The sequence below is a fragment of the Equus asinus genome, chromosome 28, assembly GCF_041296235.1.
Source record: "Equus asinus isolate D_3611 breed Donkey chromosome 28, EquAss-T2T_v2, whole genome shotgun sequence".
Taxonomy (NCBI): domain Eukaryota; kingdom Metazoa; phylum Chordata; class Mammalia; order Perissodactyla; family Equidae; genus Equus; species Equus asinus.
The window spans coordinates 45,950,698-45,969,326 of record NC_091817.1 but is presented as its reverse complement, the minus strand read 5'-3'; the positions used below and the strand labels follow the sequence as shown (position 1 = coordinate 45,969,326).

The following is an 18,629-nucleotide window of genomic DNA, read 5'->3' as shown; positions in this document are numbered from 1 at the left end:
AAAAGGAGGCTTTAAACAAAAGTTACTCTGATTTATGAGGTCTTTTAAAATTTATGCTCTTTTTGCTCTAAGCCTTTTGGGCCTTGTTCAAGATTATCGTCTCTAATGATGGTTCTGTATATTAATGCCAACCTGTTTTCTATTTACCATTACATCTTCAGGGACATTTCTGTCCTTTTGAAAACATCTGTGACACCAGATTTTGAATTTCTTTGTCTGATATTAGTATTAACAGAGTTAGACAAGAAATATATTTCAAGCTGTGTTTTTCTTGAGGACCACTCTTGGCTCCATTTTTTCCTTTCTGTAGCCCCCATTGGGGTGCGATTAACATTTATTGAACATTTACCATGGTTTTTGGTGGGGAGTGTAGAGGGCACAGCACTTCACTTTCTCATTTCTCACGACAATCTTATAAGTAAGAATTCTCTTCCTCATTTTGCAGAAGTAAAAACTGAGCCCCCCAGTCTGCAAGCAGCTTGCCCAGTTACACCTGACCCCCATTTCTGGCAAAAACTAGAGTGAACTTCATTTCTAGTTTCTTTTCGATTAATAATTGCATAAAATATTTCATAAAGCAATGACGACTATACTATTTCTGCATTTCAACCTTCCTTCGTGGTGTTCTTAGCCGAGAATTTTCTCTACGAGTACAGACAATACTATGTCGTACAGAACTCTGAAATCTTTAGTTTAGCTGATCCATGATTGACACTTTTCATTTGAACAGCATCTTACACACTCTCGGCTTATCGTCATCCCCTGCTTATGCGCTTCACACTCCTGTCTAGACCTGTGCCTGCCACACAACTTACCTGTTTGACGGCCCATCTCTTTTGAATGGGTGACTACCCAAAAATCTCCTTACTTCCCTTCCAGTCTCACGTTGTCATTCTCTCACGGGACCTCATCTCAACATCCATCCCGTAAAGACAACATGGGAACGATCCTTTGAAACCAGTTCCCTTTCTGTTAATGGAACAATCATTGCTGGTTTCTGGACTAGAAACCTTAATATCACCTTTCTCTACTCTATGTTCAGTATGTGGGGGGTTTTTTTTTTAAGCTTTGCTTCTTTCTTCCAGATATTTTCTAGTTTCATCCTTTCTGGTCCATTTCTATTGCCACCAGGCCTACCCTGACCCCTTTAGCTAAGATACCTGCTAAGACTTTCAACGTATTTCCCAAATCTAGGCCCACTCCACCAAAACGAACTTCACTGCTTGGGTTTAGGTCCACGCGTCTTGCTTCTCTGACCCCAATTTCTGCCGCAGCTTTCTAATGCCTCCCTGCCTCACATCTCCTCATCCTCGGATCCATTTTCTACACGGCCAAAGGCGTTATCTTTCTAAAGCACAAAGTTTATTCTGGAGGCAAGGAAGCAACACGATCAAGTCAAACTCCTTGGCACAGCATACAGAGCATTTCACGATTAATTCCACAGATAGGTGAGCACCTGCTCTAAGTCAGGCACTGTGACAGCAGCTGGGCCTTCAGCACAAGACCTAGTTCCAACCTTAGCACAGTCGGCTGCCTGCCCACTTCTCTGCTCTTGTCTTTGCACATATGGAGCCTATCGCATAGCCGGCAGTAACGCTGCCAGCTTTTCAGCATCCCTCATATGTATATTCTTTCAGGCTCCTATTAGAATGCTCTACCTTTTCTCAAATTATCCTTCATCACTTGGTTTAGAGGTCCCCTCCATCAAGAAGCTCTCTGTGACCACCCCGGGTCTGGACGAGGGGCTCCTCTGTGCTTAGTTCCATCAAACAGTTACGATGCTCTATTACGATCTTCTGTTTACCTGCCTAACTTCCCAAATCACACATTAGCTCACTGAGCACAAGGACTATGTATTATTCACCTTTGAGTCTCCAGGACCGAGCACAGTGTCTGGTCTAGCGCTCAGCTGATGAGTGTCTCTGTGCTATTTCATCACGTCAGTTTCTTCCTCAAGAACTTAGGGGACCTTCTGGCTGCCTACTGCATCAAATGACTCACCTGGATTTTGAGATGCTTTGAAGAGATGACTTTTCCATATACGTCCAAACAAATTTCTACACATTGACTCACAGGGGACACAACTCTTATCTTTCCTTTTCTTACCTGTGCCACACTCCCTTCTCGTTTTGATTCCTCTGCTCTGTGCTCTCAGGCAGCTCCACCTCCTGACCACATCACTTCTCCAAATCCTGCCTGTCAGGCCCGACTTAAAGGCTGAGTTGGTTGTGAAGCCCTCTCTGCCTGTCATATGCCATGGTGACCGTGTGCTTTTTAGACACATGCTGTCTGACGTGGTTTGGGTGTGAGTACCCAGCCCAGCATACACCGATGGGGTCTTGGAATTCTCAGTTCACCTGTCACTGAGCATAATGAAGGCACATACAAAGAGTGCTATAAACAACCAGTTTGATGTATAGGACTCAAAACTGACCCTTTGGCCATGAACAGCTGGCTTTTAGGAATAACAGGGAGAGCAAACCTTCCTGTGTGATTGACACGTAGACATCTCAGCTTAGCAACTCGGGTCCCCTTATCTCAGCCAATGGCAAATCCTGTCGGCTTTGTGTCTGAAATGTACAAAGTCTCTCCAGAATCTGATCCTTTCCCAGCCCCTCCCCTGCTATCGGTCCAAGCCACCATCCTCCTAAACTGTCATCAGTCTCCTAAGAGGTCTCCCTACTTCTGTCCTTGTCCCCTGTGTCTGATCCCAACAGGGCAGCAGAATGATCCTGGCACAGTGAGCTCGACACAGAACTCGGCGATGGCATGCTGTTTCACACAAAGTAAAAGCCAAGGGTGGTGGTGGGGGGGCCACACGGCCCTCCATGATCTGCATCCCCACGCCCTTCACGCACCACCCAGCTCCCGGGCTCCTTGCTCTTCTCTTTGATAACTTCAGGCTCCTGTCCCCACTTCCTTCATGTTTTTACTCAACTGTCACCACTCAGTGAGGCTCCCCAGGGCCACCTCGTGAAAATCACAGCACCTTTTCATTTGCTCTCTCTTTTTCCTGTTTTCCTGTTTCATACATAAATAGTATGTTTTCCTTTTTCCAAAAAGTGTATTATGTACTTTACTCGGTTTTCTTCCTTTCTCCATGAGTGTGTCACCTGCACGAGGACAGTCATTTTTGTTTGTTCACTGCTGTCTCCCCAGCTTCTAGAGCAGAGCCTGGCATGTGGATGTTGCATTATCAGCTTTTGAATGAACAGCAATTGTTATGTGATTATGAAGCTTCTGGCTGAGAGCACCTGATGTCTTTCTAACGGTACGGAATCATAACAGGACAAAGGCTGTGGGAACAGTTCAATCGTCAGGGCTGGTGATGTCCTCTGGGACTTTCTTTGAACTTGCATTGAGTAAAAGAACCCTCCAGGCAGACGAGAGCATGACATCAAGATGAAGGACACCAGCATGGCTTCCTAACCTCGGCGCCTGCTTGAGATGGAGCACGGTGAGCTCCCTGCTCTGACCTCTAACTGGACAAAGACCCAAGACACCAGGACTTGGGGATATTAATGACTCCCTGGGTGTTTAAACATCTGCTTTTCCTGCCCCCACACATTTATATTCTTCCAAAGAACATCTCTAGGGGTACCAGAAGAAACGTAAAAATATATTTATAACCGAAAAGTATACACTGGATGGCATTTAAAAAATTACTCACCACTGTCGATCGCCAGGAAGAGGGCAGTGTACACACTGTTGTGGACAAATGGGGACTCGCGATCTAGCACAGCTCTGGTGTCAACAGTCCCATTGATGGGGTTAATATTCAGCCAGCCTGCTGGGTCTTTGTAAACAGAATACCTGAAAAAAAAATCCCCAAACAACATCAGATGACATTCAAAATAGATTCAAGAAACGTTCACTGAGTGTGGGGCACAAGTTCCCATGCTGGGTGCCAGATACTTCTTAACACAAATTCAAAAACCTCGTCACAGGGGCCGGCCCCATGGTGTAGTTGTTAAGTTTTCACACTCTGCTTCAGTGGCCTGGGTTTGAGGGTTTAGATCCCAGGTGTGGACCCACATTGCTTGTCAGCCATGCTGTGCTGGTGACCCACATATAAGGTGGAGGAAGATTGGCACAGATGTTAGCTCAGGGCAAATCTTCCTCGGCAAAACAAACAAACAAACAAAAACCACATCAATGCAGTTACAGTTGTTCATTCAGGAACTAGTGGCTGACCACCTGGGCCTGCTCTGTGCTAAACTTTGCACAGGTGCCTCCTTAATTCCTCATGACAAGCCTTCGAGGAGGGAGCTCTTATCCGCCCCATTCTCATAGAGGCAGAGTTCACGGCCCATCTCCTGAGTTCAGGTCGAGTTTTGCTTCTTTTACACCTGGGATGTATCTTGTATGCAGAGCAGGTGGGAGAGGCACTGTGATGAAGGTACAGATAGGGCACGTGGACCCTTGGAGGAAGAAGTCATTACTTCTGATGGAGAGTAACCCTGGGGACCTCACGGAGGATGCAGCAACGGAACGAAGACAGGAAAAATGGGTGGGATGTTGTCAGGGGATGAGAGGGCGGAGAAGACAGGAAGATAGAACAATATGAATTAACACACGGAGCAGAGATGTTCACTAGATTGTAAGTTCCACGACAGCAAGGATATCTGTTGGCTCACTGTCACGACCCAGCTCCTGGAACATTGCTTAGCATGTATAGGATGCTCACTAGATAGTTGCTGAATGAGTGAAGAATCAGGGACCAGAAGTGGATGGTTGTGGTCGGAACACAGCTTCTCCAGGGGAAACTGAAAGTAAATGAGTTTGGAGAGAGAGACTGGGTGAGGTTGCAAAGACCTGAACCACTGTTGTAAGGGGTTTGGACTCTGGATAATGGGAAATCATCAAAGATTTCTAAAATGGATGTTTTGAGGTTGTTATAAAAACAATATCTGTTCATCGTAGGAAGTTAAAACAATATTAAGATGCACAAAGTAAGAAATGAAAATCTTCTCTATCAGGCAGACTCATCTCTCTGATTTCTTTGAACTTCGTGGGTTAGGTAATGTGGGACCATCCCAGGGTCCCATCCCAGGTGCTCCAGCCACTTTTGTACTTAAGCCAGAAAGATGCTTGTTGGTGTTTCTCTGTCATTCTCCACCAATCTTTAAAATAAATGCTCCTGAAGAGACATGAGAACTGATAGCTCATCAGACTGGTGAAGATGTCTGAAGTTGAGGGTCTCTACTTCATATTGCCAGCTTTGGTTCTAAGAATGTTTAAAACCTGATTTAACCAACAAGATTGCAAATCTCCAAATGAACAGCTGGGGGCAAATTAGTATCCTAGCCTTCAGAGCGGAAAAGATGTCCACATCCTAATCTGGGAAGCTGTGAATGGTGCCTTAGAGGGCAGAAGGGGCTTTGCAGATCTGATTAAGTTAGGCATTTTGAGATGGGGAGATTATTTTAGATTATTGGGAGGGGAGGAGGATAAACACAATCCCAAGTGTCCTTAAAAGAGGGAAGAGATTTGAGTCACACAGAAAAGGAGGAGGCACTGTGATCCTGGAGGCCGAGATTGGAGGGGCGTGGCCACAAGCCGAGGGATCCTGCAGCCACCAGGAGCTGCGAGAGAGCAGGAAGCATTCTCTCCTGGAGCCTCCAGAGGGAGGGTGGCCCTGCTGACACCTTGATTTTGGCCTAGCGAGCCTGATTGTGAACTTCTGGCTTCTAGAACTGGGGAAGAATAAATTTCTAGCCACCAGCTTTGTAGTTATTTGTTACAGTGGCAATAAGAAATTAATATCCCCACTGACAGATGAGAAGACTGAGGCACAAACCGCACAGCTACTAAGATCACAAACCACACCAAGATCACAGAGTCAGGACATGGACCCAGGTGGTCTGACCCCAGGGCCCCGGTTCTGAACCCCCACACTAAGCCGCTTCCCAGCTAACTGATTGGTGGGTGATCAGAAGATACTTCCCGAATTTTGAGACAAAGTTACCTCCGAGAATAGAATTTGGATGGGTGGAAGTGTAACTGGTTGGATTATTCACAAGTAGGTGGAACCCAGGGGGCTGTCCACAAACGTGTGGCAAGGAGAAGGGAGCTCCCCAGTTTCGTCGTCCCTGACTTGGTGGTAATCTTGGGGGGGTTGCAACATGATTGTCATCTGAAGGAGGCTGTGGTCACTGAAAGGAGGGATTGTCAGCCTGGGTCCTTGAGAAGGGGACCTGGAGAATAAGAAACCGCTGGCTGTCAAAGAGAACGAGCATCTGAGAAGCTGCCAGGAGCCTTCAGGTGGCATCCGAGCTGCCCCATGACAGGCAGCTCTGTACCTGTGGTCCCAACTTGGCCATCAGCTAGGGAGACCGTCCGCGTGCTCCCGGGCTCTGCTGAAGCCTCAGCACCAACCCCTGGGCGTGTCTGGGCTTCCGATTGGCCTGACAGATCCTCGGACGTGGCGTTCTCATTTTAATCCATAGATAAGCACTCTGGTTAAATGGGTCCTTCGTCAATTTGGGTCACGAGAACAGACCCAGGCACCTCTGTGTGCATCAATCAAATTAAGTTATTATCCTGCAAACAGATGAGCCAGACCCCAGACTTCAGAAGGCCACCAGGGAGAGGCCCTGTGGATGCTTCCTAGAAGGCACCGGTCTGGTCTATCCTATAACGGCCTCCGGGGCGCAGCCCACATTTAATAATGACAGCGTCAACGGCAGCAGCGTCCACATGAAACTGGGCATTTACTGCGGGCCAGACACTGTTCTCAAGTTTCCTGTATCGACTGTTTCAGACCTCACATCGACCGTGCGAGATCCATAATATCACTATCCCCATTCCACAGAGGAGGAGGCTGAGAGGATGTGGGAGGATACAGGTCTTTTAATTGTCTTAATTTTTTTCCAGTATTAAACTACAGGCTGTAGATTTCTTAGATCTCACAGAACTTCTATCATTTTAAACTGACTTCTATATTAGAAAAAATCTTGAGTAGGATGTTGTGTTTTTAAAATTGTAGCACTTGACTTTTCGCCAAGAAAAAATTATTATTCCAATGCAAGAACAAAACAAAACAAAACAACTCTGAGATCGCCAAGGTCAGCGGCTAGTACGTGGTACGTGGCAATGGTGGGATTTGAACCTGGCCGGCTGGTGCAAGAGCCCTGACCCGAACCCTCTCGGCTGGCTCTGCCCAACCGTCCACCTTGTCAGCATCACACGGGAGTGAAAAGCACGGCTGTTACTGAGGGAAACTCTGGATTCTAACCGTGTGACCTTGGGCCAGCTACTTCTGTGTCTCCGTTTCCTCCTCTGTGCGGTGGGGAGAATCCTAGTGACCGCATGGGTGTCTGTGAGGGTGAAATGAGGCCTGACACCCAGCACGTGGCTCCGTGCAGAGCACTGCCAGTGGCCGCTGTTATCCGAGTCAGACTGCCGACGTGCTTGTCAGTGGTCCACGGGGGTCAAGTCCACTGTGCCCTCTTTTTCACACGATCTGCGCGTTCCCCAGAATGTTTTGGAAACATCCGACTCTGCGGAGCCCCGGGGAAGCAACATTCTGAAGCCGCGACAGTGACGGAGGCAGATGGGGAGGATGAATGAGGCTAACGCGGGTCTCCCCACACTCCCTAGCCGCCTCAATTATCGTTTCCATATTTCTTAAAAACAGAAGACATGTGTTACTCATGAGAATGAACTGCTGTAAAAACACCAGACTTTCACTTCGATAGTAATTTATGCTTCCACCTGGCAAGCTCCCACTTACATCTAAGACGCAGCTGCAATGTCTCCTCTCGGTCACCCCGGATGATTCCCCAGTTGGAATTAGCTGCTCCCGCCTCTAGGTCCTTGCTGGGCACAGGCATAGATTAAACGCCTTCAGAGTGTAATATGGGCCCTTATGGATCTGCTGCCTTCACCAGATGTGGAGCTTCTTGACGTCAGGATGAAGTTAAAGTTGGCTATCCTACTGCATGCCTACTGTGCCTTGCTCCGTGCTAAACACTTCACAGTCAGCACTACAGTTATTTTTGTGGTTATCAACAACCTGATGAAGTCAGTATCATCTCTGTTTGAAACATGAGGTAACCAAGATTCAGAGAGGCTTAGCAACTTGCCAAAAGCAGCACAGCTAAGAAGTGGCAGATCGGGGATTCAACACAGGTGGGCCTTAACCAGGATGCAGTCTGGTGCTCACGCCTGGGACCAGGTGTTGGCCACTCTGTATCCCCAGGGGCGGGTAGCATGCCTGGCACATGGTGGCTGCCCAGTGAATGTTATTGCCTCTTTCCTGTTTCAGTTGCAACAATCACCGAAATAGAAAATGCAAAATGCAAAGAAAGGTAACATTTGTTTCCCATCTTATCAGGTAACACGTTCGAGCTTGATCCAGGAGTGATTTGTGGTGGTTCAACATACTGGAAATAATGAAAAATTTAAATGGACTGTATTTTAGTCCCTGATTACTCAACTCAGAGTTTAGAATATAAATAAAGGCGGACTGAAATAACCTGGCTTTTCAGGTTGGCAGAGAATGCTCTGTCGTTTCTTTGGTCTTACCATGCCACAGTTTTGTAATGCAATGCATGTGCTTGCTTCTCCTCTGGTGGAAGGAGTAGCGACATTCTGTAAAAAGCTTACGGACGTTAACTTGGACGCTGTGCCCTAAAAGCAATGCCCTGTGCAGTTAGGCCCGTGTGTATCGTATTCCCAGCGAGAGCAGAGCTTGAGGGATTTACAGGAGAACGTTCCACTGTTGTTTTGCCTCAAAAAACAATCAGCTATCTATAGCTGTGCCATTTAACTGTGTTTCCACAGGGCCCTTTGTTTTGCTCTATTCATTTGAGTATTTCATTTGGTGCCTCTTCCCATCGGAGGCCTTTGGGACGTACGCCTGGGTCCCAGATCTCTCAGATGCCCGGCTTGCTGCTTCTATTCAGAATCACAGGCCTGGAGAGAGAAGGACAGGGACACTGTGTTTACTGAGCACACGCAAATCCTAGCGCGGTGCCCATGCCCCCCAGGCTAAGGGCTGGGTGAGAGCCAGGGGTGGGAAAGACCCCAGTGGAGGTGAGGTGTGATCCCCCTCAACCCCAGAGCTGCCTACCCCGGACAGGAAAACAGGTCAAGACCACCAAGCAGCCTGCTCATCCACTCCCTGGCTGATGGGTCCTTTTGTCAAATCAGCCCTTTGGACTGACGGGCCAGGCATTCTATGTAAATTTCTGACATTTTCAAAGCTGTCTTCTCAATAAACCTTTCGGTGTGAAAATACCAGCGTGCAAGATGTTTTCTGTGCTTCTAGGCCTCAAGGAGGCATATGCCTTATTAAATAGGAATTTCCGGGTAATTTATCTGTAATGTGAACTTTGCTTGTTACAGGGGAAGAAAAATCAAATTACAAACAGGACTCATTGCAGTCTGTAATGTGGCTTCCCAGGAGCTGCTTGAGCGGTTGCCAGCGTCCGCCTCTTCCCCTGTGTTGGGCTGGGTGATGCAGGGCAGGCTGAGCAGGACCACAGGGGAGGGAAGTGGGGATTGGGCTGTGAGCCCTCCTGGCGAGCAGGCTCCCTGTGGGTGGGGCCCAGCTGAGGCGGGAAGGAAGCTGCCAGCAGAGGTGTTGACTGGGAAGCACTTCCAGCGTCAGGGCTGCTGGGTCGGCCGTCACGGGGCCCTTGTAGTGGTGGGAAGGAGGAAGAGACCCAAAGTTTGGCAAGTCCCTTTGGTAGGCTTCTTTGGTTCACGTTCTTTCTGCCACGTAGGGGAGCCACGTTTGTTCAGCACAGATACCCAAACCACACGGGTTAGCATAGCCTGCCTTCCAGTCTAGACTCAAAAACATTACAGGGGCAGCTCCGTGGCCGAGTGGTTGGGTCCGTGCGCTCCGCTGCGGCGGCCCAGGATTCGGATCCTGGGCGCGGACATGGCAGCGCTCATCAGGCCATGTTGAGGCGGCATCCCATATCCCACAACTAGAAGGACCTGCAACTAAGATATACAACTGTGTACAGGGGGGGTTTGGGGAAATAAAGCAAGAAAAAAAAAAAAAAAAAGATTGGCAACAGTTGTTAGCCGAGGTGCAAATGTTTAAGGAAATGTTTAAGGAAAAAACAAAATTACAAAGTAATACCGTGCTATTAGTGCGGGAGTGGCCAAATGGGTCAATGCCATGGAATAGAGCCCTAGAAATGGGCTAGTTTATGGTCAGATAGAGATGTCTAATACAACAAATATCTAATATATGTTAGCTAAACAGATCTACCAATCTAGTTCTCTAACTAGCTAGATAGATATTTTGCATATATTATATATATGTGTATCGATATATGTGCTTGGAAATTTACTATTTGATACAGACGGCACGTTGCATTGTTTGGAAAAGCTAGACCATTCAATAAATTGTGTTGGCTCATTATCCATTTAGGAAAATAATAAGTTGGGTTTCTTTCTGACGCCTTTTGACAGTTGGGCATGTTAGGATGTAAGCAACTGCGTAAAGAGCGGTCTGGGCGTCTATTCCCAAACCGGTAGCGTGGGTTACCTCAGAGAGAGGATTTGGGTTGGGATCCTTGTCTCCGGAAGCCAGTCCCAGATCCCGAGAGCTTTGGCTAAGCTACAGTAAGAGAAGTGCTGGTCTAGAAGACCTTTCTGGGGGGGAAGCATCAGAAATAGCCTGGCTGATGTCACGTGGTGTAGGGAGAGGTGGATTTTGGACCCACACATCAGCCTAACTGCAGCTCATTCTCAAAGAGGAGTCGGTAAGGATGGGAAAGACTATGAGAGCCTGGAAGATGGAAACTAAGAAAGGGGAAATACAGAGTAATTTTATATTCCTACTGAAGAAATGTTCCCGTGGAAGGAAGCAAGCAACCCCATAAAACCACAGGGAAGAAAGGAAAGAGGAGGCGTATACTCAGCTCCCCACTTAACTCCAGCCCAAGTGGCCCCCTGTGTTAGATGAAATACCTGCTTGGGTGATTCAAATCAACCACTTTATTTGGAAACAGAGGTAGAAAGTTGCAAAATTCCCGGCTGAGGGAAATACACCGTTTAAAAATAGCTCATGTAGCTATGGCTCTGAATGTACAGAAATGGGCATACTTCAAATCTTCTGACAAAACAGACAGAAGAGATGCAAGGGCCAGTGAATTCCAGAATCCTGGTTCAGTTGGTCAGCCACAGCCCATCACAGTTCAGGGTTTGTGGAAAGCGAGGGGCAGCGTCTCTTCCTCTCCCGGGGAACCAGAACCAAAGGAAGCGGTCTCAGTAACAGGAAGGACTTCCAAGGGATGGGGAGATGCCAAACCAGCAGACGTAGACAGGAAGAGCTGGCTGTGAGCGCCTCGGCAGGACCTCTTAGGGCTGGGAAGGTGAGGATAGAGTTTGCCAGATGAGCTTGGGGCTATGACCTTCCATGGCTTGACAGTAGCTGGGAACTGGGGAGGAGCTTCTGACACCTCCAGACCCTACCCCGCACACCCCCCTCCTCAGCATCCCAGAGCCCCTGGTGGCATCCTGTGGTCATCCTGCACGAGGTTCTACCAGGTTAAGATTCTGACCATCACACTCTCTTGGCAGCTGCCATCTTCTGATGGCATCTGCACCAAAGGCTGGGTTGGGTCCTTCCAGACATTCTGACCCATACTCTGATAACAAGCAATGCCCAGCCATATCTAAGATCACCTTCCACCCCTGCAGTGGACCACGGTAGGTCTGGTGGGAGCCCGTTATCTCTGGTCTGTCATGGGATACAGCAGGTGAGACAGTGGGGATCCTCTTTGGCTTGGACCACCACACTACAACTCACTCTTCGCTTCTATTCTACTTGCTACAGCCCATTCTCCAAAAAGCAGCCAACTGAAAGCTGATCGTTTTCAATTTTACATCATATTGTGCGAGTCCCCACTTAGAATCCTCTAATGGCTTCCCACTGGGCATGGAATGAAATGCAGACTCCTGACCATGTCTCCAAGGTCCTTCTGAACTCTCTAACCTCAGTTCGTGCCTCTCACCTCACCCTCCCTGAGCTATAGACACACCGGCCTTCCTTCAGTTCCTTGAAAATATCAAGTTCATTCTAGTCTTAAGATTTTCCATTTGCCTCCTGGGACTGAGCCACTTAGATTTCCACATGTGGGTCTCATCATCGTCCAGATCTCAGCTGAAATGCCGAGGCCCCCATGTTCCCCGGAGGGACCACCGCTGATCGCCCTGTCTCAAGTCTGTCTCCTTACCTGGTCAGCCTCCCAACTTAGAATGTCAGCTCCTTGGGACGGGGACCTCATCTATCTCATTCAACCCTCCACCCCTAGTGCTAAGAAGAGTCCTGGGCACACACCGGGTGGGTACTCAGTTGTTGAATGAATGAATGAAACTACAAGCCTTCTCCCATGTGCTTTGACTGACCCACATCCTGGTGACTCAGAATTCTAAAGGAATTTTGTCCTGAGGTGCCTGTCCATCCCTTCCCCAGGGACAGCCTCTCTCTGAAAAGAGCCACTAGACCATTTCTTGTTACAGCCAAACTCTCACCTAATGCTGCTCCAGTTGTCCCTTCAGGGGGCTCAGACCTTAGACATGCTGTCAATAAGGGGCTTAGTCAGGTCAGACTGTGTGTCGGGGGTCCCAAAGACCACCCCCAGAATCAGTGATTCACTGGGAGGACCTACCGGACTCAGGACATACTTGTCGTGGCTGAGATTTATTACAGGGAGAGGATGCAGAGCAAGACCAGCAAAGGGAACAGGGGCCTGCGTGAAGTTTGGGGGAGACCAGGTGCCAGCTTCCAGAGTCTTCTCCCAGTGGAGTCACACAGGAGGCGCTTAACTCCCTCAGCAACGAGTTGTGACAACACGTGTGAAGTGTTGTCTACTGTGGAAGCTCCTTAGGGACTCCGTGCCCAGGGTTTTATTGGGGGCTGTCCTCGTAGGCACCCTCTGCCCGGCATGTAGCAAAATTCCAGATGGAAAGCAGGTGTTCAGCATAAACCATATGTGTTTGCACAAACGCTTCAGGCCCAGTGAGACATCCTGATCAATTGGGGTGGTGGGAACCTTCCAGAAATCCCAGTGCCCTCACATCGGCCCAGGGCCAACCTGGCGAGCAGGCCTTCCTGGGGTCTCAGCCTGCTGTGTGAGCTCTTTTCTGCATGGTCCATGATCAGAACAAGGAAACTGGTAGATCAAAAGAAATTCTACTTATTTTTAGCAATCATCTAATTCTCTTTCTCCTAAAGCCATTTTAATTCTAGAGACCACATATCGAAACCCTTGAGGAAGCTGGAAATCATGAAGGAACATGTTCTGTAGGCAAGGGGGGAGCTGGCTTCAACCCTCCCACGTTTACCTAAGGACACTCTGATTAGGTCTCCCATGTTCACTGCAGAAAATTCAGGCAACATAGGCAAGCGAAAAGGGGAAAATTAAAATCACCTTCAAATACCTCCAGAAATAAGCCCTGTTAAAACCTGGGTCTAGAGGCTTCTAGCCTATGTACAGATGTATATGTGCACACGCGTATGTTGTTTTTTTCTTTTGAGGAAGATTAGCCCTGAGCTGAGATCTGCCACCAATCCTCCTCTTTCCTCCCTTTTTTTTTTTTTTGCTGAGGAAGATTAGCTCTGAGCTAATATCTGCTGCCAATCCTCATTTTTTTTCTTTTTGCTAAGGAAGACTGACTCTGAGCTAACATCTGTGCCCATCTTCCTCTACTTTATATGTGGGACGCCTGCCACAGCATGGCTTAATGAGCAGTGCGTAGGTCTGCACCCGGGATCTGAACTGGCGAACCCCGGGCCTACGACGCAGAACATGCAGACTTAACCACTGCACCACCAGGCCAGCCCCACACAGGCATGTTTTTAACGTGACTGTACTGTTCACTTGCCCGTTTTGAATAAATATTGACTGAGTGTCTCTGGCGCCAGGCGCGGACTGTGGCACTGGGGAGGCGGCAGTGGACTCCCTGCTTGGCTGGAACTTCCACTCCAGCAGGCAGAGAGGATATTAACTAGTTATCACACAAATGGTTATTTAATTACACTCATGACAAGGGCGGCAAAGGCAGTTTCCCTCACATAACACACCCCATGCAGGGAAAGTTTTTCTGTTTTTTAATATTTACTTTCTGTTGTTGTATCTAGAACTGGAAGCACACATTCCCTGAGCACCGAGGACGCCACACAATGCACATGCATTATTGCGTGTGATTGCCACATCAGGCTGGGGGGTAGATATTATCATCTGCATTTTGTAGATGAGGAAACAAAGGCTCAGAGTGGGCTAGTAGCTTTCCCAAATCACACAGCTTTTAAGCAACAGAATTGTGGTTCTGATGCAAATCTCTCTGCTTTTTGTTGGCCTTCAAAGTAGCCCACAAAGGTTGGCAATTTTTCTATGCCATTTGTTCTCCAATATACCAGGCTCGTTGAGCATGATAGGGCCTTTTCATTTTTACCACGTTCTCCAGGTGACTCGGGTTCCCCAAAGCTTGAGATCCACCATTCTACCTAAAGCATCAAACCCAGAGCCGCAACCCTGGGGCCGTGTCCCGTGGCTGGGCTTTCCTTCCTGGGGGATAACTCAGGGACACAGCGCTGGAATCTGCAGAATGGTGACATGTCCTACAAAAATCCCCCAAACTATTAAATTGATATAACACTTTCTTAAAATGATATTTCTATTTATAAAAAAATCATACACATTTGAGAAATGTTTAGTATAACATAGCACCTGGGTGTGAATTTAATATCCTTATCCCTAGCAATTCTCAAATATTATTGGCTTAAGCTGTTCTTTTGTTGGAAGGCTCATACTGACAACTCTTCAGTCAAACGTAGAGACTTACCATTGGGACAAACTGCTCAGTTGTAATGCAGGTATTGATAATAACTGAGATTTGAGAAGCAGTGGCTTTAAAATATCCTCGCTCTTCATCCCTTTCTGCTTTCACCAGCACGCGAGAAAGAGATGAACCCCATGAATGTGCTACTGAACGCATACGTGATTGTCACGAATCAAGGGTGTGCCCGCAGGAAAACCCCTTCCTGTCGACCCCCGACCTCTTCCTCAGTTGTGCGCATCCTGTGTGCACGGAGCCTTCCCGGCTGGGCAGAAGGGAGCTGACATTTCCAGGCACCAGCCGCTTGCCAGCCATCGCACGCATCCTCTCTAAACACCCTCTCGCCACCTGTTCCAGGCGAGGCGCGTCTGCCCCTCGCTTCTCCCAGCAAAGGTCACGCTGGCTCTCTTGTTGGAGGCCGTTAATCCTTTGTTATAATTTACTGCGGGCATCCTTACAATGGCTGTGATAGGTCCTTTTTGTGCCTGCGACAGGACTCGACTGTGCCCAGCCTCGTTCTAGTCGGAGCCTCATCCCCATTTTGCAAACTTATTTCCAAAGATTACTTCCAAAGCCTCCCACCCTGCCTTGGAAACGTGCATGCACGCGACAGTTATTAAAAAGAGGAAGAGAAGCCCTGAGAGCACTGATTCTAGGTGTCATTAAGGGGGCCTCTCCCTAGCCCCTCAGGCCAAATTGATTGCAAAGAAATACAGAGGAATAGAGAAAAACAGATTTTCAATGTGCAAAGCCGTGAATTTAACAACGTCAGAAATGTCGGGAAACTGGGAGCTTGATAAAGTGACTAAAAATGTGGCTTTTTTCAGCAACAGCCTGAGACTGGAGAATCTATCAGATTTCTGAGATCCCAGAACACGCTTGTCCGCTCTGGGTAAGAAGATGAGTTAACACCTTCAGTGTTGGAGAAAATATTAAACCCTTGCTTTGAAAAGGCAACCACAAGACGGTTTTCATTATTACTTATCATTATCATTATTAATTTCTTTACTAATGATCAAGCCTAGCTCCTCCGATATGCACTGACAGGGTCAGGGTTAAATTTCCCGTGTCCGTGGATCCATCTTCGGTGGCTTTTTCCAAGCGTTAGAAATTGCACTCGGAAATGAACAGGAAGACTTGGAATTTGGTCTGACTTGGTAGAAAACGTTCCTCAGTGTGAGGCTCTTCGCCCTTTTGTTCACTCAGTTGCTCATTCCATGAAGATTCATCTTGCCTTCCCTGCGTTCCTGGTCTGAGGATGCAGATATGAACAGGTCCTGCTACGATTGCTCATCATCTGAGTGTTCCACTGGCGACGTCATGAACGAATGAAGTGGCCACGTCTGTAATTGTGTCTAACATCCCACCTGCTTAACCCTGGTCGGCAGACTCTGTGAGTCAGCCTCTCAGTGACTGGAACCACCCAAATACAACACGAATGCAGCACAGAGTACAAGTGTCAATCTCCAAAAGATGCAGGTTCCAGGAGGAGGGGCCCAAAGTGATGCTGAACAGGTGTAGGGACCTAAGAAGCCAGCACAAGTGAGGATGCAGCAGAGAGAAGCCAGTCAGTGACGGAAGAAGAGAGAGGAGAGGGAGTTTATAGGGGCCTCAAAAAAGAGTGATTTAGGTAGCAAAGGATTAGGAGAGGTCCTCGAATGGCTTGGAAGGACCACCTCTTCATAAATGGGCTGCGCAAGTTGAGCGTGTCCTGTCGTGGATGTTCTTGGAAAAGCTATGTCAAAAGCAAAACAATCTTTGGTTCATCGGTGTTCAAGTTGAGCAGAGTTTATGGTTAGGGTTAAACAAACTTGGAAATAAACTTATTCTCATCACTCATTTTTTCCAAAATAAGATCTCAAATCTTTTTTTTTAGTTTTGAGTTGGATTTTGGTCCCCACTTTAAATCAATTCATTGTTGGTGGCCCTTTTCTGCTCCCTGTCTTCTTCACATAAGGCCTGTGGGTGGTCCCTGCTCTTGAAGGACTCGTGATTCGCAGCACACGAGCTGGGCAAAGGTCTGGAGACGGGACTATGGGGGTGCTGAGCCCCAAGCTGAGATGCGCCCCATGGAATTACTCTGGGCCCACAGGCCTCCTCCTGGGATGGCTGAGACCTTGACTTACCACATGCCAAAAAACTTTCTCAGGAGGGAAAAAACACGTGCTAAACCAGCTCTACAGACCCTGCCGCTTCTTCCTGGAAAATGTCCACGTTTGTAGAGGGTGAGAACTAAAGGCACAATTCTCAACACCAGCCATCCCTCTGCCCTCAAACCAGCACCTTTGGTTTTTGGGTGTTTCTACTCCAATGACGAGACTTTGCCATTGTATCAGGCTTATTAAAAGGAGATTTTCACTTTAACATCCCATCAGGTGATATTTAGGCTGTGTGATGGGGATAAAGTTTTCAGTGGCTGCTTATGGACCCATCCTTGACATTCCCAGGGACCAGGGTGGGGGGAAAATATGGAAGGTCCACATTCCATAAGTCTAATTATTTAAGAGTTTCAGTCAAGCTTCACCAGTGTCCCAGGCCCTATGCCCACCCAGGGCCCTGCAGCTGCTCCCCAGGGATCTCCCTCAAGCCCTTGCAGAGGCTAATGGGGCCCTGCCGTCCCTGGGCTGGCCTTCTTTCTTTGAGCCCATCTCCTGGGCTGGGGATTGGAGGCAGGATTTCCAGTGGATGAAGGCCCCCCCAGAGCACCATCACACAAGCAGGGAGGGGACAGAGCACCGTATCTGGGGACCTGGCCTCCCCGGACTCTCACTGTGGGAGACTTGACCAACTTTAAACAAAAGCAGCCTGTCTGTCTCGATTTCCGGGACAGAGGCTCCGATTCCCTCCTGCCCTGTGTGCACGTGTGGGCTCTCAGCCCACGGCCTCCAGCTTGTGAGGCCATCACTTGCCCATTCTTCCCATTTGGTCCATCATCACCAAACTTTAATAACACTTTAGTACAAGGCTGAAAAGCAAAATAAAATAAAGTGAAATAGTCTTAGTGTTTCTGAGTTTTGGCGGGACAAGGCCCTCCGTGGCATGCGACCCAGGTCAGAGGCCTCTCTGCCCGGGTCTCAGGACTGTACGGCTTGAAGGTCAAGTTCAGCTTTTGTCCACCTAAGCCAAGGGCATGGTGGTGTCAGGGCCAGGTGCTCAGTTTCCCTGGGCGGGTCGTCTTGAAGAAACACGCTTCCTGGGAGAGCAAGCCAGGATGTCAGCAGACCGGGATGGGAAAGTTAATCAACCCCTCTAGATTGGTTCTTGGAGTTTATTTTTACTGGGTGATTTAATTGACATGCTACGGCCTTTGCTCCTGAGTGTTTGAGCCCTGCTCAGACCAAGCTGAGTAGAGGTATTGGTGCTTTGGAGAAAAAGTCGATAGATGAGTCCAGCTGCCACGGGGACCACAGTGAGATAGATGGCCAAGCCTTGCATTATGCCGTGAAGGTCAGTGAACACAGCCTGGCAAGCCGCCACGAAGGAGGTTCTTGCAGGCAGCCCACGCTTGCTCAGGTGACTGGCCTTCTCTCTCCAGTGGAGTCCAAGCAGCGAGAGATCTGGAGACACACTTCCTTACGGAGGCCAGGTGACAGCGAGACCTGCCGAGTTATTGGGAGCAGAGAGAATCTGGGCCTCATCTTCAGAGACCTCACCAAGGAGCACATTTCCAGTGTCCTTGGCGTGGCTCACAGTCCAGAGGAGTCAGCCCCCAAACAGGTGACTCTCCTGGCTACTCTGTGGGAAGTGGGCGGGAGGTCATTTCCCACCAGAGCACCTGGAACCACACATCTCAGCCCCGGGTGTTGATTTCATACATTCGC

The 18,629-nt window shown here is 48.3% G+C and overlaps 1 protein-coding gene across 1 annotated transcript in view; it reads right to left on the bottom strand.

Annotated features, from left to right (window-relative positions):
* CDH13 (cadherin 13) overlaps nt 1-18,629 on the bottom strand; it is a 990,441-nt gene that overhangs the window by 23,323 nt on the left and 948,489 nt on the right. Inside the window, exon 11 of the mRNA XM_014842967.3 lies at nt 3,671-3,813. Coding sequence (XP_014698453.1) covers nt 3,671-3,813 — 143 coding nt within the window. The remainder of the gene's footprint in view (nt 1-3,670; nt 3,814-18,629) is intronic.